Source organism: Meleagris gallopavo, chromosome 8 (genome assembly GCF_000146605.3).
Source record: "Meleagris gallopavo isolate NT-WF06-2002-E0010 breed Aviagen turkey brand Nicholas breeding stock chromosome 8, Turkey_5.1, whole genome shotgun sequence".
Classification (NCBI taxonomy): domain Eukaryota; kingdom Metazoa; phylum Chordata; class Aves; order Galliformes; family Phasianidae; genus Meleagris; species Meleagris gallopavo.
This window is the reverse complement of record NC_015018.2, coordinates 1316666-1338726: the sequence shown is the minus strand read 5'-3', so window position 1 is coordinate 1338726 and position 22061 is coordinate 1316666. Positions and strand designations below refer to the sequence as shown.

General features: G+C 37.7%; 2 protein-coding genes across 3 annotated transcripts in view; one reads left to right on the top strand and one right to left on the bottom strand.

Moving 5' to 3' along the window:
* The window catches only part of TSPAN14 (tetraspanin 14), a 39390-nt gene extending 33156 nt beyond the window's left edge, over nucleotides 1-6234 (top strand). For both annotated transcript variants that reach the window (XM_010714112.3, XM_003207782.4), the window contains 3 exons: nucleotides 58-102; nucleotides 578-697; nucleotides 2435-6234. In XM_010714112.3, the coding sequence (XP_010712414.1) occupies nucleotides 58-102; nucleotides 578-697; nucleotides 2435-2506 (237 nt within the window). In that variant the 3' untranslated portion in view covers nucleotides 2507-6234. The remainder of the gene's footprint in view (nucleotides 1-57; nucleotides 103-577; nucleotides 698-2434) is intronic.
* Nucleotides 6235-7443: 1209 nt separating this feature from the next.
* Nucleotides 7444-22061, bottom strand: part of LOC100549626 (rap1 GTPase-GDP dissociation stimulator 1-like) — a 17216-nt gene continuing 2598 nt past the window's right edge. Inside the window, exons 4-11 of the mRNA XM_031554334.1 lie at nucleotides 21052-21177; nucleotides 20071-20214; nucleotides 15947-16081; nucleotides 14365-14490; nucleotides 11400-11539; nucleotides 10323-10449; nucleotides 9192-9320; nucleotides 7444-8111 (exon numbers count right to left, since the gene is read on the bottom strand). Of these exons, the coding sequence (XP_031410194.1) occupies nucleotides 7978-8111; nucleotides 9192-9320; nucleotides 10323-10449; nucleotides 11400-11539; nucleotides 14365-14490; nucleotides 15947-16081; nucleotides 20071-20214; nucleotides 21052-21177 (1061 nt within the window). The 3' untranslated portion in view covers nucleotides 7444-7977. The remainder of the gene's footprint in view (nucleotides 8112-9191; nucleotides 9321-10322; nucleotides 10450-11399; nucleotides 11540-14364; nucleotides 14491-15946; nucleotides 16082-20070; nucleotides 20215-21051; nucleotides 21178-22061) is intronic.

Here is a 22061-nt window from a genome sequence, read left to right as displayed (position 1 = left end):
AGCTTGAGAAGAAGCAAGTAGAATTCTACTGATACATTTTTAATCCTTGTTTTTCAGCAAAAAGTTGTGAATACTCAGTGTGGCTATGATGTCAGAAAAAAGGTATGGTGCTGTAATCTTGCTGTCTATCCTGCTCTCTGCGTAGATAATAATAAAAAAGGGCAATTGCTGATACTTAAGTCAGCACAGACAATGCTGCATCCTGCTACTAGCAGAGAATGGCAGAGTTTTTCTTCTATTCAGAGCTGAGAAAATGGAAGAAAATAACAGTTAAAGGAAAAGTCCCATTTAAAAATGGAGCATGACTTCCATTTCGAATGTCTGTTATTAGTTCTAATAATGTAATTCTGAATTGCACGTTCTACTAATTCTGAAGTATTCTAATAATAGGATTTGTAGGAAGATACTAATGTCCTGACATCCTTTGAGTTAATTTGAGCATGTATATGTATTTCTGAAATTCGGTTTCAAATATTACTGCTTATGTAACAAATTTTACTGTAACCCTTCACATGTGACTTGACTGTTAAAATAAACTTGAGCAGGAAAGTAACCTTCTTGAATTCTTCTCATTCAGAGCAAGAATCAGTGGGATGATCAGATTTTCATCAAAGGTTGTATCGTAGCTCTGGAAGCTTGGTTGCCTCGAAATATCTATGTTGTTGCAGGTGTCTTCATAGCTATCTCACTGCTGCAGGTTAGTTGCTTTTGTTGTTCTTGTTTTTTTTGTCAGGTATGAGGGCAGGGTAACAATGCATTTGTAGAGACTTAGGTTGAAGTTGAGGTCGGTTGATTTCCTTATGCCAAAACTATATTTTTCAAAGAAATGAAAGTCATAATAAAAACAGAATTGTACAGTATATTACGATACATCATAATTAGGTATTTTACTGTATATGAACATAACATATTCTATTTTTATATAAATATGATGTAATTTTAATATTTCAGTACATCAGGAGGGAGAGGATATCTGGCAGTCTGCTCGGTGTAATCAGAACTACAGTCTTCTAGCACAAATATGGATAAAAAACTGAAATCCCATTTTATTTTTCATGCTAAGACTCCCATTCAGCATACTTCAGCATACTGAGCAAATATACAGCATACTGATCAAGAATAGAAGGGCAGGGTAGCTGGTGAAGAGGTTGCAAATGTGGTATTAGCAGAACTGATAGAGTTCCTCTGACTTGTTACAGTACCTTTTCTATGCTTGATGCAACAAAGAAAATGAATCAAAATTCTCAGTAGAAGATATCAAATTACTTGTTTCAAGGCGGTTTTCACTTTCGTTGTGGCAGTTGTTTATACTTACCTCGACTGCTTTCTTGTTGTACTACTTCTCTGGGAAATAACAAAGTTGTAAATCTACTACAAAACATATTCCATTTAACTGAAAATTCAAGTGTAATTCTAGCAAAATACCTTTCACCAACTGGTATTTCATCAGTATCCATTGGTACTGCTTCCCGTGCCTTTCAAGAGCAATCCTGACCTGAGAACACTCCTTTTAGTTAAGAGGATGTTCGAGATATCAAGTGTAATCTTGTCAGCGTGTTGACCTCAATTTGATCATGCTCTTATTCATATTCTGAGTCTGTGATACTGCCTTCGTGTCACAATTTTCAAATCGAATCTGTCTTGGCATTAAGTTATTTCACAGTGGGACTAAAAGTTAGACATAATGTCTGCTTCTAGAACAAATCTTGTGGCTTTTCCAGAACTTCACCACAACATGTTGTGATTTTTCTATGAGTGTTCTAGGAAATGTGCTGAGTTATGAATTGATATACAATTTTGAAAGGAAAGTTTCCCAGAAAACTTGAGTGAACGATATTTTCCAAGTTGATAAATGTCCCAGTAATCTGGGGCTTCTCTAGTTGTTGTTAGACAAGAGTTTCACTAGAGTACAGATTATTGCACATTCCATAAGTACTAAAAACAAAATAAATCAGAAAACTGACAGGACTTAACCAAAGTTATGGAATGATTTGACTGACTTCAAATTTATCTGTTGCTAAAACTGAGTGTTATGAGACCCAAGTGAACTTGGCTAAGTGTATTTCTTCCACCTGTAGGATGTCTAGAGACGAATATTATTTTGAGCACTTCTGAAGCATTGCATAAATCATCTTTTTCTTATCCGTTACATCTTTTACTGGATTCTGCTGCTTATTTACTGTTTAGTAATAGCCATGCTCTAACAGATGATCCTAGCTACGAAGTGGTGTCTGAGCCTGAAAATGCTTCATCAATGCATTGTTATTCACAATAGAGTAGTTGCATTGACTGAAGTGCATTGAACACACAGGCTGGTTCTCATTCTGCAATAATGGGTAATGGTAATAGGCTGTATGTCTCAGTGTCTACTTGCAGACTGGTACATAGCATGTATTACATTTCACAACTTTTTTTTGTTCTTTTTTCTTTTTAGATTTTTGGAATTTTCCTAGCCAGGACATTGATTTCTGATATCGAAGCTGTAAAAGCAGGCAATGCCTTCTGAATATAAAATCAAACATATGTTGCAAAAAGTATATCTTATTCTTCTTGATCAGACATGAAAGTGGAAAGAAATGCACAGACCATGAAATACTCCTGGTATTAAAAGTGGATCTTACCTACTCATGGGTTTTTCTACAACCTGGTACAAAAAAGAATCTCCAGCTCATCCATCTGCCTTTTTGCTTATCAGACAACTCAGTGCATCGGAATTGATCTCTGGTGAGGAAGAAATGGGAGTTTCTCAAGTTGGCAGAACTTATTTTAAACTTGTAGGAAGGAGAAACGGAACTGCTTTAAGCTCCTTCCTTGAAGAATTACCGTCAAGATTGTTCTGATTTTACTCTGAACTGTCATCGCTTTCAGTGTTGTGATATCTTCAGACGGCCTGCTGATCTCTTAAGAATATTGAAAAGGTTACAATCTCTGCAGTAGACTCGTGCTGTCAGTTGGGCAAGTTGACCAACAACCGTCATCGTGATGGTATTGGAAACTGAAGCAAACATCACATATTTTCCAGTTCTTTCGTTCTCGGTTGTGCAGAAATAGGGGATATTTCTGTTTGATTGGGAATGATGTGCAAGTCTCAGAAGCAGAAACAGTTCAGCCTCGGATAGCTTGAGTAACCCAAGCAGTTATGAAAATGCATGAGGGGAAAAGTCTGACTCCATAGCATTATATGTTAGCAATCTCCATTTCAGGCAAGGGAATGTGAATCCCTAGTACTGTTTCCTGTCTGGAAAAAATGTAAATAGTCTTTATTTATAGAAAAAGGAAAAAACTCTTTAAAAATGTGTAGCTTTTTATTGTTCAGTGCTATTTTTAAAAAGTGCTACCCACAGAAGTTTAGAAGTGCAGTTTGTTTCAGTAGTTAGCAAGCTATGCTAACGCTGGCTTTGAACTTGATTTACTTTCCTCTGGTTTCTTTAGCATTTGCTATGCTGATCATTACAAGCCCTAATTGCTAGTATCAAAGTTGATGAAAAAATTCGGATTCAACATTAATCACTACTGGTCTTTTTTTCTATCAGAAAGCTTGCATTTAGTATAACACTAGCTTTAGAATTTTTTATGAATCTTCTATAAAGTTAATAAATCATCAGTTCTGTTTGTATTCTAATACGTGACTCAAATGCCAATCACAGTATGCTGATGAGAACCATTTTTTCACAATTTCTTCTTATGGTATCAAACTGAAGTACTTCTACTGAAATAACTTCTGTGGGTTTTTACTGTTTTTACTTTTACCAGAAGAAAACTGAACTCTTCTTCCCATCCTTTTTTTCCTGGAGTTCAGTAAGATGTCCAGTCTTCTCTGAAAGTCTTTGGATTAGGACTGCAGTGGCTGCAGAAGCACGGCCATGCCTGGCATACTATTTTAATCTGTCAAAGATGGATGTGTATGGATGAAAACTTCTAGGAAGTAGTTGTTGGTTTTACAGTAGGCTGTATAACTAACAGTGTTTACTGCTTCCAGTGGCATCCATTTTTTCAGGGAGAGCAGATTTTTTTTTTTACAGTGCCTGAGAGTGTAAATTTTAAAGAAGTATATATTTTTCTAATGATATTTTACTCCATGTAGTCTTTGTGAAGGACTTGATAGTTGTATTCCCAAAGTATATGGCCTTCTTAGGAAATCAAACTCCTAAATCTTTCATTTTCCATTTTTGTATTATGCATGTATCAATGAACGTTTCATTGGCAGAAGCTGACTTGCAGTAAGAATCTTTGTGTTGGTTGTCCAGATGTTCTTCTTGCTCTTTAGCCTGTGAAACACTTCCTAGGCAATGCTGTACTTCTCATGTATATTTCAATGCAGCTTTGATAGTTCTTGTTCTAGCTAGTGATTGAGACACAAGAGGACAAGGAAGCTTGTCTAAAGTGGGCTGATTTCCTTAGAACAGAGAACAGTCCAATATTATTCATCTGAAAAACCTGTATGTAAAATCTATAGAAGTGCACTGTGATACTTTGTTAGCTTCGTTATGCAACAAGGGAAAAACAGCTGTAGGTGAATGAAGGGAGGGCAAGATGCATTTCTTCTGCAGAGCCTTGAATTTGTGGTCTGTATTACCTATTTGTTGAATGTAGTCCATTATGAGCAGCCAAACGTTTGCTGCAGTTACTGCTACTTTGCAAGCAACAAAGCAGTGTTTGGTAACATTTGCTTTTAACTCTGGTGCTCAAAACTATTACAACACCTCGTCAACCAGCTTGCTCTATTCTGTGTAATAATCTGATGTATGTAAGATTGGAGAATACTTCCTGTTGTAACTGTTTGTAAAACATCATGTTGAAAATTGTATCATGGGAGTACATTTCGCTTCGCTATTTTTTTGACACAAGGCACGTAGTGCTGGGAAGTTGTTTCAAGAGTTGATGAAAATCATCATGGCTTCAGTGAGGTCAGCATGGAGTTCATGCTCTGAAGTTAGCTGCCACCAAGGGCCTGTTCCATCCATCAGAATTCCACTGTCTGTGGATCCTTGCCAAGATGCCTGAAGACAAATGAGTTCTTGATTCCTTTTGGTTCTTCGATATTCTGGTTTTGTATGCAAAGAGAATTTAATCAGGATTGTCTTTGTACAGTTTGTTCTTACTGGCCTTGGCCATGTTGACACCAGCTTTGTATCAACACTCTTCGGAATCTTTTGGAACTGAATTCAAGAGAGCAAGTTCAACCTATCTGAGGCTCTTTACATTTGTGAACATTTCTGTTTTCACCGTGGATAAACTTCTCTGCATTTATTCAGTAAAATTTTTAAAATCCTGTGGCTGTAGGCTGTTTTACCTCTAAGCATTTAAATGTACCAATGGTGGTGGTACATGTGGCTACTGTAATTTCAGACTTGGAATACTTTCTTACCATTTTGTACTTAAAGTTTTATTTAGCACCTTTTGTATGGACCCACAGTGACTTCATGCCTGACAATTTAGCTTATGGTTTAAACAAGTCTTGTCAGAATAAGCAGTTGAGTGTGAGCCTGCTCTAAAGCCCCGAAGGAGAAGCAAATCAACAGTTTTGCAGGGATAGATTCGATAAATTGTTGATGTTGAGATTTTATTGGTTGCATTTGGAACAACTCCACAAACACTACGGCGAAAGAAAGGTATTTAATGAAGATATCAAATATGAGATCAGACTTGAATAACTGGACTGAGCGAAGGGAACTTTTCAACGTGTGATCATTTTTATTTATCAGAAATGAGCACAATATATTTCTGTGAAGCAGTGTATTTATTTCTCAGTTGGTTCTGACAACGCAACTGCTCTTGTTTCTTATGTGTGTTTGAACACGGTTAGTTTGTTTACAAAAAGGAGAATGAATACGAGCACAGATGAGAGTGCAGTGACCAAAGGAGCTTCAGTCGCCTCTTAAGAGTCTGAATATTACTTGCCAAGGAGGTCTGTATTTCTGTTGACTCTTGTACAGTGCCATGTGGATAGATTTGTACCTCAAGTACACTGAGGTTCATGTGGCAATTGGTTTATATATAGCATTGCCTTTTTTGTCTTTTCGCTCCATCCTTTCCTCTTCCTTCCCATACTGCCTGTGAGTTTTCATGCAGCTTGAATGTTTATCCTGTGTAAGGGGAGGCCTCGTCTCTTCTGAGATGGTTTTTTGAGTGACTTCTGGTATGTGTATATACATATGTATATACACATACATTTTTTTTTTTCTTCAAGCCTTACATTTGATTAAATAAAATAAATGTTTTGTAATACTGGAATTTGTTTTCTAAGATTTATTGCTTGCAATCACTGCCGCTGTTATCCTCTGTGAGGTAAAGGTGTGCTAATACTTGCTTAAGTTATATTTACTAAACATAATTCTTGATATTTTTTTTTTTCAGTCTTGACTGATGAATAATAGGTAACCCGTGTGCTTTTCTTTTCACTGTTAATGGAAAGTCATGCAAAAAATGAAAGCTGAAAGTCAGTTTGCAGAGAAACAGTTATGCAATCTGCAGATATTAAAAAGTTGTAAACTGATACTTGTACTTTGACTGCCACTAGTCCAGGTGTCATTCAGTTAATTACTGAGAGTCAGGTTTGTTTTACCTGAGCAATGGTCCTGAAATCACTGAGTGCAGAAGGGAAGTAACCTAGCAAGCCTGAACGTAGGCTTTACTTGATAATTTGGTGTGTCTGTGTTGACCGTTTTGACTTAAATATATTAAAACAAAAACTTGCTTTGAATTTTAGAAAGATCAGAAACATTTAGCCAATAAATAATGGCTTTATTGTTCATATATCTAGGATAAGTACTGTAGAATGTTAAGGCCGGATCACTTCTGTTAAAAATGGTAACCTTAGTGTGGCTACTTGGTGTTTGTGTATATAGAAGATAAAAAAACAAAAACAACAACAAAAAAAACTTGTAATAATCCTGATATATTCCATCTCAATGCCTGGTTTAGGCACAAGTGCACATCTCATTCTGAAATTGAGTTTGGCTGCAGCTGTTTTATTTTGACATGGGAAAGTCATAGGATGCCCATACGGCTGTGTGCTTTAAGCCAGAGAAAACTGTACACTGTTCAGGTCTTGTTTTTCCTTTTCTTACTATGTAGTCAAAAACTATTTGTGTTATCAATAGAATTGTCTGGAGTGGTTTTGTGAAGTTCCCTTTCTTCGTGGAGAATATCTTACTGGAGATACCTTTCTGAAATGGCAGTCACCTTCAGATCTTCACCCATGCCCACTTGTCACAACTGACTGGCTTTAATTTGTGTCTTCTCCAAGTACTGTCTGGACTGCACATAATTCCAGATTATGTTAGTTCTATCTCTGAGCACAGGATAATGTTGTGTCTTCATGTGCTTAGCAATACAGCTTGTTATATTCGCAGGTAAAAACTCAGATGACTTCTAAAGCAGAAATTAAAAGGAGGAAGAGGAGAGGGAGTTGGTTTGAAGGTACAGCTTTGTGGATGGTTGTGAGATTTGCAGTTAACAGCAGGGTACGCAGTTAGGTTCACAACGTGCAGGGACTGAATTGGTACCAATTAACCCATTGCTTTGTTTAATCAGTGGCTAACATCTAAACTAAATCCTAATTGTTTTGGGTTGCGTGAACCAAGCTTTGGATTTTTATAATAATTTTCAAATTACAATGGTTTTGAAACACTAAAGTAAAAATTGTGTTACTCTGATTTCAGGATATGACACAACTTATATTACAAAGGTGGTAATTATCTGTTGGTTCTCACATAATGTATACAAACACTCTTGCTTGACAGAATTTATTCCTACTGCATGTGTTGGTGAAGAACAGCAGTAATAAAGATATCTGTGGCCAAATCATTTTATGTACAGTTTCAAAAGCAGGGGTTGTACCTGGTCTTTAATAGCATCGGTGCAGCAGCATGACAAATGCAAAGTGGCATTGGCAGAGCTGGCATATTATCACATTTGCTTCAGTAACAGCAACAGTAGAGGAACTGCTCAGGACTGCTCTGTAGAGGAGGTGGGCTAGTAGAGTGAGTCTCCTTTCAAAATCTGCAATGTTACAAGAGCTTCCTTGACCACTTCTGCATTGCTGTGACTGCAGAGCTGTTCGAGCGTTTCTTTTATCTTGTTGTCTTCTATTTCTTGTCTCAGATGGCCTGAATGGGAGAGCAAATGCTGACTTAGTGATGTGCCATGGCACAGCCATTCCAAACAACTGTTGCAAGATGCACATTTGGAGTATTTGCTCTTTAAAACGAGCTGCTTTAGCATAGAATTGTTCACTTGAAAGGGATATTAAAAAAGGATCGAGTCCAAAGGTTAAGGTATGCTATTACTTAGGGCATTGTCAAAATGTCTGTTGGACACAGGCACGAGCCATCACCCACCGTGCTAGGAAGTTGTTTGACTACCTTCAGATGAAGCAGATTTTTCCTATTAATAATTTCTCTCAATGGGTATTTTGTAACCCTTTGAAAGTATTTATTCTTAGTTTTAAGAATTTCACTTCAGTTTCTCTCTTCCAAAAACTGGTTAAACAGCAGAAAAGTATTTTGAAAATACAGTACAGGCTACACTTGAGGGTTTTTCTTGCCTCTGTACTCTGTTAGCCTATCTATATTGGTAAGACTCAATTCTTACTGTTAAAAATGAGCCTGTAAAGTGTTAATGAAATACATCTTTTCAGTTCAGATCTTTTGTGTGAATGATGCATAGTCACACTGAGAGATCCAGGTACTTAGACCTGAGCCAATACATGTATGAATACAGGGAAATATGAGTGCGTTGCAGAATCCAGCTTGTCTATCAAATATAAGGCGATGCCAGGACTTCAAAAGCAGCTCATCTTGTGGCAGATCTATGGCAAAGCACAGCAATTGCTTTCAGTTTCCATAATTTATGCATAAAGATATAATGAACTGTGGCATGAGGTTTTTAGCCTCCTGGTTTAAAGATGATTGCTTTAAGCTGACACCAGGACCAGTCTCATCTTGCTTGGAAGCATTTTCAATCTTCCCTGACGAGGGATAGAGAGAAACTGAAATCGTATCCTTCATTTGTTTTACTGAAATTTCCTATACAATGAATTGAGTGCTGATATAAAGGTGTTGTTTTATTTCAGCCTCTGGTTTGCCTGCAGTGTTGGCAGAATAAAGGTCAGTACGTTTCAGAAACGGCAGATACTTTCATCACAAACATCCATCCTTGCATCACAAGAGTACTTAAAATGAAGTTACCTGAATTAAGAAGACTGCACAGAAGACTCATTGAATTGTATTTCACCTCGGCACTTGTATTATCGTCTTGTAGAAGTTTGTGTAAGCTTTGTACTAGCTGTGATTCCTTGAAAGATTCTACAAGGGTTTCTGAAAAATAAGCGATCAGATACCTGAGTTGTTACGTGAAAAGATGATAGAATGTGAAGATGCTTGCTTTTTCATAAAAATAAGATTTCTAACTGGCTTCGTTTAAAAGCAGTTGCATAAACAAAGATGTCTTGAGGATATTCTCAGTAATGGGGAATTAGTGTCTGATCTGTAGAATTTTTTTCTCTGACATCACTGTGGAAGATGGAAACGTTATGCTACAGATGCTATAAGACAACATTAGATATTAAATTGAGTCTGAGATGCTTAGTGATAGACTAAGCATTAAGATGGGCTCTTCATTGTCCTGCTTTTCTTGTTGGTGTAGAAAATTCTCAATTTAGTTGGCCTTAAGTTTTTTTTTCCTATATGTAGGTTTGTGGTGGCTGTTTTTGTTGTCACAAAGCGCAATTTTTCAAATATGATCAATCATGCAGGATAAACCTGAAAAATTATTGTATTCAATCTCTTAAAATTCAGCTCGCTGATAGTTACAGCATTTATAGTTTTATAATTTTTCATTCTCAGACTATGCAGAGTCTTTCTGTCGGTGCTTTTCCTGTACTCCTGCATTCAGATAACTGTCTTGTGAAAACTTTCATCCTTTTATAGATTTCAGTGATAATTCAAGTTCATAACCAGCCCCTGTTTAACTGTCTTCATTTACACCTTTTCTCATCGCTTTCTGTATTCCTCATTGTTTTTTGTAGGGTTTTTAACGTGGTATGATACTCAACAGATTGTGCCTGTCCACACAACCTGATTGTTTGACAATTTAAATCTACCTTAAGCAAAAAAAAACAAACAAACAAAAAAACCACAAAACATGCAGACAATTCCTGAATTCTGTTTTTTCTGTCATTTTCTGGGTGGATAACCTCCTTTGTCTGAGGAGTTCTATCTAGACAGTCGTGCTTTTACTTGCAAGTAAAATTTGTAGCTTGACTGTTGCTTAATAATATGAGGATTCTGCACAGATTAATACTTTCAGGAGAATAATACCTAAATCAATAGCAGATGCTATTGCCAGGGCATTCAGAGCCTCGTTCTGCATGGCAGCATGTTTGCTCATGGTCATGGAAACCAGGTGCTTCACTCCTTGTGCCTCCTGCACTGCTTTGACCACTTCCTGTTAGAGGAAAGATGAAAGGACACAGATGGAAATGAGTGCTATGAGTAGAATAGAAAGGGGGGAGAGATTGCACTTTTCACTCTCCAGACAGATGGAAAAGATCTGCCTGCTGCAGTACGAGCTGATGGTATTAAAATGAATGTATTGTAAGAGTGGAGACGTCTTTGGCACTAGTTGTGCACGTGTGCTTAAGGCTGTTCTAATTTACTTGAAATGTTGGTACATAGAAGTATGTAGAGAGGATCTGTGTACGTAGATACCTTTGAACGGTCTCTAAGAGTTTCAGTTTGAATCTATTACAGTTTTTCTTTCGAGCCTTCAGACTAGCAGTGGTTTAGTTTTACACTAAAGCCTACGCAGATAGTCTCTACTTTTTATTCCACTGCTTCAGCGTAAAGCGTAGTTGGGTGTCTGCACATAATACCATGATTTACAAGAAAGAGAAGCTTGTTCTAATTCTAATTTATAAGAAAGAGAAGCTTGATCTAATTCGCTAGCAGGTACAGCTCACACTGGATTCATCTTTTTCAACAGACAGACAAACTGTCTGGAACTTGTAAAAGATGTGCAGGACACAGCTGGGTTATCTTTACCATTTAAGATAGGTATTTGAAACTAATTTGTTTATGGAAATAGAAAAGCGTCACTTAACATTTGTCAAGCCTTAATTTGAGCAGGGTAGAAGTCAAGAAGTGACAGTGATTACCATGTTGCTTGTTTGTGTGATTTATATCTGTGCAGTGCATTGCCTTTTTTGCTCCTATTTTTCCAGTTGCTACTGTTGCTGACTAGAGATACTTCTAACAACAACAACAAAAAAATTGTTTTTAAATTATATAATCATATATGCCATTTAACATTTTACCCTTAGCTTATATTGACAAGCTTAAAAAAAAAAAAATTAAGAAGAACGGGGTTAAAACATATGAGACCAACAGCTGTCATACTTGGGATCTGTTGTGACGCAAGATGGATGCTAGGAGCCGATTTGCTTCTCCACAGACGTCGGTGTCGTCACTGGCATTGCACCACTGCACCAGTCTGTTCAGCAGCATGGGGTCTTGGCCCAAAATTTCAGCCGCGTCAGCTGAAGAGAAAAACAGCAGCAGCAGACATTTAAAATCTCAGTCTTTGTCCCAGAAATATGAATGTAAAATTAGCAAAGGATACTGAGCTCCATCTTGTGGTCTAAGCTGTAACTGAAGCATTGGGCTTGAGTGATCTTGGGCATCTTTGCTTGTGGAATGTCAGTTGTTTCAGGACATGTCTTGGAGGTAAAAACATAAATCAAGCTGTTCTTGTAAATCTCACCTTTTCACAGGCTGCTGAAGCAGGGCTTAAAATGAACGATTCAGATATTTGAAAGCAAATATTACGCTACTGTATTGAAAAATTCATACGTGCCCTATCCCTTTCCCTTTATTTTTTGCATTTGCCCTTTGAGCCTTGTATGAATGTCATCGTAGGCTCTTTGGAACCTTGCTATTTCATTGTTCTCAGTAATGGTCATAATTACGGTTGGTATCATGTGGAAAGTCCAAGGCTTGGTACAGAATTGCAGCATGTCTGTAGTTACACTCTTGAGTTGTTAAACTGTCTATTAGATGCAACTAAAATTTGTCATAAGTTTGGAGGAACTTGTTACTTTGCTTTTCCCTGCACTTCAGCAACCACATCTCAGGAGTTCCCAGAAGCATGAATCGATACGATTGACGCTTGGAAAAAACTTCCTGGATAAGTTCTTGAAATTTAATGAGATACTGTGATTTAAGACTTGTGCCAGTAAAGGAAACTAAACCCCAAACACTTTAAATTCAGTACCAAAAGAAATTTTAGTGATGGAGATGCCATTTCAGTATTGTATCAGTCTAGCGTGGTACCACTTGAGTCTTAGTGTAGTGTAATACACATACTGGTCATAGGACTGATGCTCACATTGAGTGTGCTCTATTTTCAAGAATACATTGTGGTAATAGATTTTAGCTCTAATTTAAGAGTCTGATTTTTTTTTTTATTGTTTGTGATTGAGGAATTTTATATTTGGCTTCATGTTGGTCATTCTGAGCTTTTCCCCATTCCCCACATGTTTGTTTTCAGTGGCATGCTGTATGATAAACTCTGGTATTGAAAAGGCTTTGTTTCTAGGTCAGATGTTACACATTAGTCTGAGGAGATCACGGTAATCCAGTTTAGTTGAGAAAGCTGACAAAGGTAAGAGGGTGGCAAATGAAACTGGTGTAAGAGGTTTGTTCAAAGAAGGGGTCTTGACCCAGTTTGTCAGGGATTTCCTGATGTCTACCAGTGGTAGATCTCTGAGACAAAAACCAATTAGTCATCGTTAGCAGGAACAGAAGGACCTCTTGGCTTACAAAATGCCAAACTTCAATTGTGCATATAACTGAACTTGAATTTGAGCTGCATGTCCTTTGACTGTGTAGCGAGGTGTACAAATTCTTTTGCAGCTCTGAAGCAAGGATTATTGCTGTGTTCTTTTTAGTGTAACGAAGCTGACATGTTTCAGTGCATTTTTCTATAGTTGGAAAGAAACCTTTCTTTTCTATTGTGTTTTGTAAGCCTCAGCATGCCCAGTCATTGTCAGTAATTAATTTACCCTAGATAAAGCAATTAACTAATTTAGTGTGGACTTGTTAGTAGATGCATATTCGTAAGACTCTCAGACTGAGTTAATTAAGGGCAATGTTAGCTCTTGGGTAAACAAAATAGTAAGTAATTAAAGGTGGAAGTGTATGCTCATAGATGTAAATGGGTAAACATTGAATAATCTTCTGTATCTTTTTTCTACTCAGCATTATGATACTGGTACTGTTTTATATTCAGAAGTTTTGTGCCAAATTTTGGTTTCTTGTTAGGGCTTGTAAACAACGTTAAGTTAAAAACAGTAATAATATGTAATATAGTATTTAACACTGTAGATCTCATAATTCTTAAGACTCAATTATGAAAAATTAATGGTCTCCCCTCTCACAGTCAAGATATAATTTCAGAGAAATGACATTTCACTGACTTGCTTCAAAACCTAAGAAGAGGCTGTATCCTGCTATGTTGAAATTTAAGTGGAAGCAGGTTTTTAAGAGGGTTGGAATCAGTGCAAACTAATGAGTGCTAGATCTTACCTTGATAACTAACTTGGTCAGTGTTCCAGAGCAGCTGCTCTGGTGACTTCAGACCACTATTGTACCTTTATAATAAAAAACTGCAGCAACTTGTTTTTATGTATGAGTATATTCTGCTAAAGAACTGAATACATCTAGAAGTTAGGATGTTGTTGTAATGTTAACGTAATTGTGAGGTTTTGTGCCTTAATTGTGCACTTTGCATGTAGCTAGATTTCTGAGAAGCGTTCAGTGGACGCCATTGCCTTTGCGTGCTCATCTCAGTGTAAAGCAAAATGATGTGAAGTGCAAGCAGATAATCCCTTAATTTCAGCATTTGAGCCTTACCAAGACTAACCTGTGAAAATAAATATAGAGAGAGAGAGAGAGATTAGGTTACTGGTGGTAGAAACTCATTTCTCCTAAACCTCAACTCCTTTGTATTGTCTAATTCTTCTATTCATTTGTTTTTTAGCTCTCTGGCATTATAAATCCTTTCCATCGTACTCATGCTTTGTTGATACATCTTCTGAAGAGAACATTTTCATTTTGGTCTTTGGCATTTCTGAGGGACTACTGCAGACTTGTATTTGGTATGTTCCTCATCTGTGAAGGTTGACTGAGAGTGATGTGGGAAGCTTTTGCAGCCCTGAGCAATGGTCTCTGTGGGAACCTCACCAGAGGGAGTGGAATTAGGTTAGCAGGATGCTTAGCCTGTCCTCTCCCAGTACATGCCTCATGGGACACAGGAAGGAGAAGAATTTGTAGTTGACATCAGTAAACATCAGCAGTTCCCTACCTTGGCCATCTGCTAACATTCGTAGTGTTCCAAGAAGTTTAAACTGTGCAGGAGGCGTCTCTGACCGTAGAAGTGCCTGAATCCGTTCTGCCACACCTTCCTCCAGCATTTGAACCTTGTTAACAACTACAGAGTGGAATTGGTGGATAGAAAGGAATTAATGGGAAGTTAAGTCATTACACAAACATCTGAAAATACAGTTGTGACTTAATATAGTCGTTGTTCTGAATCTAGTGTTCCATTATGCTTTTCGTGGAAAGGTCCAGCTTGGTAGAAAAGTTGGAGATAAGGGCAGGACTCCTGCAGCTATTTAGGTCTGTGTTTTGAGCCAAAAGCTTTCAAGAAATTGCTGTTAGAAGACTTTTGGGTCTTTTGATCTCAACCCTGCCCAGAATACAGTAAAAAACAGGATAAACACAACACCCTTGTTTCTCTTTGTATATCTTGTAATAATTTCTATCCACTCGCCCATTTGCTTGATCAAGGCTTTTTCTGTTCTTGCTTATCTTAACTGAGCTGAGTGGCAGAAATGACTTGCATAACCTTATTGGTTGTGTATGATGTTTCTTTTATTTGAGCTCGCTGATCCTCTGTTGTTCATGCCTTTGTTTCTTTGCTTTCCTCTCTCAAATCTTGCCTTTGCTCCTTGTTAGTGCAGTAATCCCTGGTAATAATCAGAAGCTTGTCTGGAAAGAGTCCTAATGCTGCTTAACTGGTGCTACCTAAGCTGCTTCCTCCAGAGCAATTTTCCTCCAATCTTACTTGCAGGAGATGTAGGCGACAGTGAAATCAGCAAGATGTGCCACAGGAATCTTAATGGCAGAGAAGAAACAAAGGTATATCAATATGAAGGGAAGCAGTGGAAGCCAACTAGCAAGTAGTATGTTGTGGGGATCTTGTTTATTCAAAGCAGTAACTGTATATAGAAATGTTTCCTCAACTAAGCATGCTGGCTAGTTTACATAAGAAAATTGGCAGATAACTCCATGCTTTTATTTTCAGAAAATAATGCTGGGGCCTTGTTCTTCTCAGAAATGCTCTGCAGCAGTGAGGACTGTGGTGTGGGGTGCTGTTCTGTTATGTCTGTAGTAAAATCTTTTTGGTCTGAGTTGTATTTTCATGTGGAAGCTTAGTTTAGAGATTAGAGGTAACAAAATTTTCGGGTACATTTATTAAAGATGGTGAGAGTGGAGTTTTAAAACTCTTACGCACGCAACGTTTCCAATGGATATGGGCTTTAGAGAAGAACAAATTTATAATGTCTACCAAGTGTGGTGAGATAGCTTATAGTACATAACATGGGGTGAAGTTATAAGTGTTGTTACGCGTTTTTGTCTTTAACCTCTGTGTGTTTTTAATATGAAATCACTTCAGCAGCTGACAATGAGATCAGACTGTCCTTTGTGTATCTGGTGAGTCCAGATGGGTTACGTAAAATGCTTCTGTAGGGGGGGAAAAAACTCAGTTGTCCTCCAAAATAGATAGGATTGGAATTGGTGACTTGGACGGAACTGCACACATCTCCATTAAATGACCCAGCTTTACAAAGAATCACAGTAAATCAGTTGTCCTCAAACTGTACCTGGGACAGCAAGGTTTCGAAGTGCACTGAGTGCTGCATGTTGAACAGAGATGTCTTCACTCTCCACGTGTTTTTCCAAAAGATCTAGAAGCTGGTGTATGACTCCCACCTGTACCATTCGTACACAGTTGCCATCTAAGGAAAGAAGAGAAACCAAGCAGGTGGGAGAGGTGAGATGAGAATCGGTGATAGAATTTAAGTAATATGAATTGAGAATTCAGAGAGTCTTTGCCTGGGCTCTTCTAATGTTTTGAAAAGATTGAGACGGAAGCTTTTGGCAGTAGTTTTTACAAGCTTAAACTCTTTAGAGAGACAAGTGGAAATAAGCTGCCTGTGAACTGATGCTGAGATGCACCCTCGAGCAAGACATGGCTTGACAACACTTTCTAGAGCCAGTCACTGTCAGATTAAAAGCCATATCTTTTCCAATAAATTTATTCCTCCAGTACTGCTTTAATTTCCTTTGTATATATGTGGTGGAATTCTATTGGCATCTAACACTGCTCTGCAGGATAGCTTTAATACTCCAATATTGCTATTCTACTTGCTTAAGAGAGTATTGTGATACTAGCTATCTTATCCAGCAGTTGTTAGTCTGATTGCATGTTTTGTACTCCTCCTTTTATTCAGTAAGATCATTGTGTTTCAGAGGACAGGTAAGAAAAATCTACTTTCTGAAATAAGTCTTTGTTGCACTCATGAAACTAGAAAAAACTCTTGATTTAGAGAGTTCTTATATGTTCAAAGCTGGAGAAAGTGGATTTGTGCTTTCCAAAGAACAATGATTTTGGGCAGTATGTGCTCCACAATACTTTGTTAGTATCTGTATGTCTGTATTGTCTCCTTTTATTTGAGAGCTCTCTGCAGAGATGACAGCCCTTTCATTATCAAAAGTTCTTCAGCTCCCTTTGATAGGAAATGTGATTGTGTCCTTTTAAAGAGTTGAAGGAAATTGCAACCCTCCACATCTTTCCAGAACGAAGTGTTTTGAAGATGCCTTTTGGCAAATATTTTTCTGTATTTGATTATTCTGTGTAGTTAATCACATTGCAAGCAAAGCATCTTCTTGACACTGGTCAACATTGTTTTATTGCTGTGTTCTTACTGTATGAATACTTGTTAGAAGATGGCAAAAAATTGTCAGTGCTACTCAGGAAGATCACATCTTCACGTAGGGTAATGAATTACCTATTTAGCTACTGCTGTCTTAGTACACATTTGACCAAAAGTAGGTTTAGTTGATTCTTATTCTGCTGGCTGCATGCTTAAAATATACCAAGGTTTAATTTTTTGTGTACTGCTTAAATGGCCATATGTAGTAGTTTTTAACACTTGTTTAACACTCCAAAGCAGTAGAAACTATTCCATATTCTCTTTTGAACCAACAGCACTATTCTTTTAGCATTTTTCTGCTGTTGCCTTTCAGTTCGTGGCATGTTTTTCTTCCTGAATTTCTGTGTTCAATAAGAATGTAAAATATTTGAGTGTGAGTAGATATTTTCATGAGTAAACAGTCAGACAAGTACTTCAAATTTCATTCGTGCAAAATTTTAATTACAATTTCATATCTACATTCTGTAGAGATGATGATTGAAGAGCCACAAGTAAGAACATGTTCTCTTGCCTGGCCCTAATCTTTGGACATTAGAGTGTAAGAGGAAAATTGCCTAGCTCTCTTAAGGAATAAGTTATCTGTAAATAGACAGTTTTAGGCTGATAGAATTATACGGGCTAAAAATGCTTTAACCTCCATACTTCACTGAACTTAAGTTTTCTACTCCCCCAACCTTTCAAACCAAAGAATGGCTGAGCATCTTTTCCCTCTTGTAGTAAAGTACACGTAGGCAGAACCCACTAGCGACTGCCTTGTTTCAATTGTTCCAGAGCTCCAAATGGGTTCCCTCTCTTATGGATTTTTGCTTGGCTAGTAGCAGAATTTAATGGCTCACGGTTCAAGTTGCTAGGTACAACCATCTCAATAGCTGCAAAAGGTGCCATTTTTCACTGCCTTCTAAGTCAGTTGATGCTGACATCGGGTTTCCGTGGGATTTCTTTTCATAGATTAAAGCTATGCATACAGCAGCAGCACAAACTGGGATGTGAAAAGGATTATTCACTTTTTCCTCAAGAAATATCTAATGGGGCTGTGGAAGAGATGGAGGAGCAAGAGGGAGTGACAAAGCAAGCCACTCAGCTGAGTAAATGGAAGATAGCAAGTCGAAAGGCACAGAGGGCTTCATATTCAGCCACATACATTAATGGCTGATTAAGGGCTAAGTAAGAGACCACGAATAAAGGAAGTATAGGGAGAATGTAGGGGAGAGGTAGGGAGAAACACATATGGTAGTCACAGCTTTTTTTCTAAAGCTTACTGTCTTGCTGACCATTCAGAGAGATCTAAGGGAATCCTTTCTGATAATTAAATAAATGGAGAAAATTGAACAGTGTTGAAAAAGCTCTTTTTTGTTTGAACTCAGTTTGATCCCAGTACAATAGCTGTCAGTGGCAGAGGAATGGACAGAAAACATGGGTTTTCCTCTGACTGATTCAGCACAGTAAGGCCTCCCAGGAGTCTCTTCATAAGAGTTTCTCACTTTCTCTCTGCATGGTATTAAGGCTCAGAGCTCTCTAAAATAGGAAAGCATGAAAGATAAAAATGACTTCTCTTGAGTTTGCTCTATTTCTTCCCCTGATGTGTCTGAGTAATCCTCTCCCACCTCCCCAAAAGGAACTTAAAATGTAAAACGTGAGCTTGATTTCTTTTTTTTGTCTGTATATTTTGAACAAATGAATTTGCTGTGAAACTGTTCCAGAGTCTCATCTGTGTTAATATGGGATTCAGCTAAAACAAAATATGAATGCTTGCACCCCTGATCACCCTATTTTTGACCACTGTTCCTTAAATTATTTCTACATGTAGCTTTTGTTGCTTAAAAGTATGCAAGTCTCCAGTCTGCAGAACAGCAACTTAGTGTTTAAGAGATGTGCAGTAAATGAAATCTAGTAGTGTTGCTTTTCCCTCTACTCACAAACGGTGTTTTTTTAGGTGTGATGGGTAGAGAACAATCAACCTTACCATTATTTTTGTAAAACTGGCAATAACCAATGCTCCTGACTTTGTATCTGCATGTTTGGATATGAGGCGGGTTCCAGCATCCTGAGAGAGAATGCCACATCCCTTAGCTAGAAAAAATTGTGTGTACTTATCTGAGGCATAATAAATGGAAAATGTCAAGTACATCTTACGTCTGTTTGTAGATAGCCACAGAGTGAATTGTTCCATCTGTCTTTGGAGGGATCCAGTGGAAAATCAGAATCAATGACAACTTCAGTTATTAATGATGACAACAACCTTTAAAACCTTTGACTGATGATTCCTTTGGGATTTGGGAGTGGGGTGCAATGTAAGCAAGCAGTTCTTGAAGCTTATTTTTTCATCTGCCCAAAATGCAATATAACAGGGACACCTAAACTTAGGTGCCATTAGAAGTCTTCAGTCTTTTTTCAGTGTGCCTCAAATCAACTTAAAGACTTAGAGAAAGATCTAGGTCAGCTATGTGTATGGTCTGGAATGATGATGGTTTTTTTCTGCTTCACAGATGCACTATCTATATTACAAACAAATTTGTTAATCCAAATATTTGAAGTACATATGTGGGCTTGAAGCAGTGAACGAGAAAGAAATGAGTGGCTCAGGGCCATGCAAACATTTTCATCTGACAACTGGCTTTCAATTCAAAGCAATGTGTTAGGCCGGTTTTGAAAGAGAAGTGTTAGAAGCTATATGTGGACTGACCAGCCTTGGGTACAGCTGCAATGGCCTGAAATTCTACCTGCACAGAGGTATTGTTTTCTGCAGAGAAGCAGTCACAATAGCATTAGATGGCTTGAGGCAGCATATAGGTGACACTTGAATGGAAACATGGGAATGTAAGGATTCAACTGCTGTAAATAAGAAAAAGGTGATGTCTGAGTATTCCGTTGGGATTATAAAACAGGTTGCAGATGTGTCTGTGTTAAGGAATTGTAAGCAAATGGGCAAATGGCCACTCCTATTCCCATGGGGTTCTGTGATGTTCTTTATTGTGTCTGGACTGTGTGGGTTGTTTGTTGGTTTGTTTTACCTCCAAGAAGCAGAGAGACGATGAGATCGGATGTGGCCTTCACAATACATGTGTCCTCAGCTTGTGAACTGCCCTGGAGCCTCAGCAGGATGTCAGACAGGACTTCTTGCACACCTGCTTCCACCAGCTGAACTTTCAGAGCATCTGCAGGCATCGGAAAAGCACACTAAGAGTTGGGTCATTGACTTATTTCTGAAGCGTCTCAAGCAAGGAAGCTAAGTCCTTTAATTTAAGCTAGTCTCTTTTCCAGATGTGCTCTTTTTTGTCGGTTGTTTTTTGTATTGTTTTTAACAGACATCTTGGTGCTAGGATGACGCCACGGGCCGAATGAGCAAAGCTTCAGGGCTGATCCTTAACGTTTGCTGTATTGCCAGTTAAGAGCTTTCAATTTCAAAATCTTTATCAGATATCTAGATTCCTTTGAATGCTTATCATCATGGAATCACTGAATGTTTGTGCGTGGAAGGGCCTTAAAAGCCCACCAAGTTCCAACCTCTTGCTGTGGGCTGGTTGCTGCTTAACAGACCAGGCTGCCCAGCGCCCCATCCAACCAGGCCTTGAACGCCTCCAGGGATGGGGCACCCACAGCTTTTCTGTTGCAGTGCCTCACCACGCTCTGAGAAGATCATCTCCGAATATCTTATCTAAATCTCTCTTTTAGTCAAAAACTGTTCCTCCTTATCCTATCGCTATCAGACTGTGTTAAAGTTTGTCAGTGAAAAGAATTTAGTTTGTTCTTCAGTTGCAAAGTCATATTCTCCCTTAGTTCATGCTTTACTAAAATAGAGTGGAAATGACTACTCTCACCTGCTTTTTTTTTTTATTATTATTATCTTAACTTCCAAATTTTAATCTTGTGGCTTATTTCCACTGAAAGTGTTACTGATTTCCCTTAGTAGGATCCCATAGCAAACTCAGATCTAAAGCTAAGCACCAGCATCATTTTCTCTCCTCCTTCCACCAAGCCTATAGAAGCCTTACCGTTTTCTGCAAGTGCTTGAAGGACCTCGAAGATGATTTCTAACCTCTCATGGTTCTCTGCTCTTCTCAGTTGTTTCACCAGCTGTTCAGCAACCTTTGTCTTGCTTAGAGCTTCCTTAGCTGTATCTGTGCATATGAGAAAGTCAGCGTTAGAAATTTTATGTTTGATAAAATGTTAAAGTTGTCTTCATATAATCAGAAATGATAGATGTTAATTGGATTTTGAAAGCTTTTTGGTTTTATTTATAGATCATGTCACTTTGGACAGCATGGAGACAGCAAAACTCTATTATCACTTCTTTACACTTTGTTTTACTTAATGCTGCTTTTGTTCAATTTCTGTAGCTATGTTTTATAATACCTGTAAAATTAACCCTAACTATAGTTCTGCTTACCCTTAAAAATCCACCTATTGTGTGATTATTTCATTTATCAAATTGGCTCTTGCCACATGCCAGTTTGCTTTAGCAGTGTATTTTCTTCCTTGATTAGGTTAAATGGCATTAATCTTGCAAGATCCTAAACTTATGCAAGATACGTGTTAACAAAAAATAATAATACTGAACCCCCTTCTTTGCACCTCCCACTCTAGGTAGGAAGCAACAGTTTAAACAGTAGAGTCAGACCATACAGAAGGTGAGATGACTTCTGTTTGGTCTTCCTCCTCCATCACTACTTTATGTAAGGTAGCACAGATTAAGTTGATGTAGATGCCTTTCTCTTTGTTATGTAAATTGTGTAAATTCAAAGCTAAGCTGTTTAGTTAACGTTATTATAACTAATTATTAAAAAGAAGTATTTTATAAAATTCCATTTTCGGTATATGAATAGTTGAAACTATGTCAATTTATAGTAGGTAAAGTTACACTGTCTATACTTCTGTATGGGTCAATAAAAAATTAATTATTTTGAGATGATCAAGCTGTTGCTGATACTCCAGGACAGAGTAGCTACTTTACCAACATGGATGTTGTAACAATTCCTGATTATGTGCCAGTGGAGGAATTAAA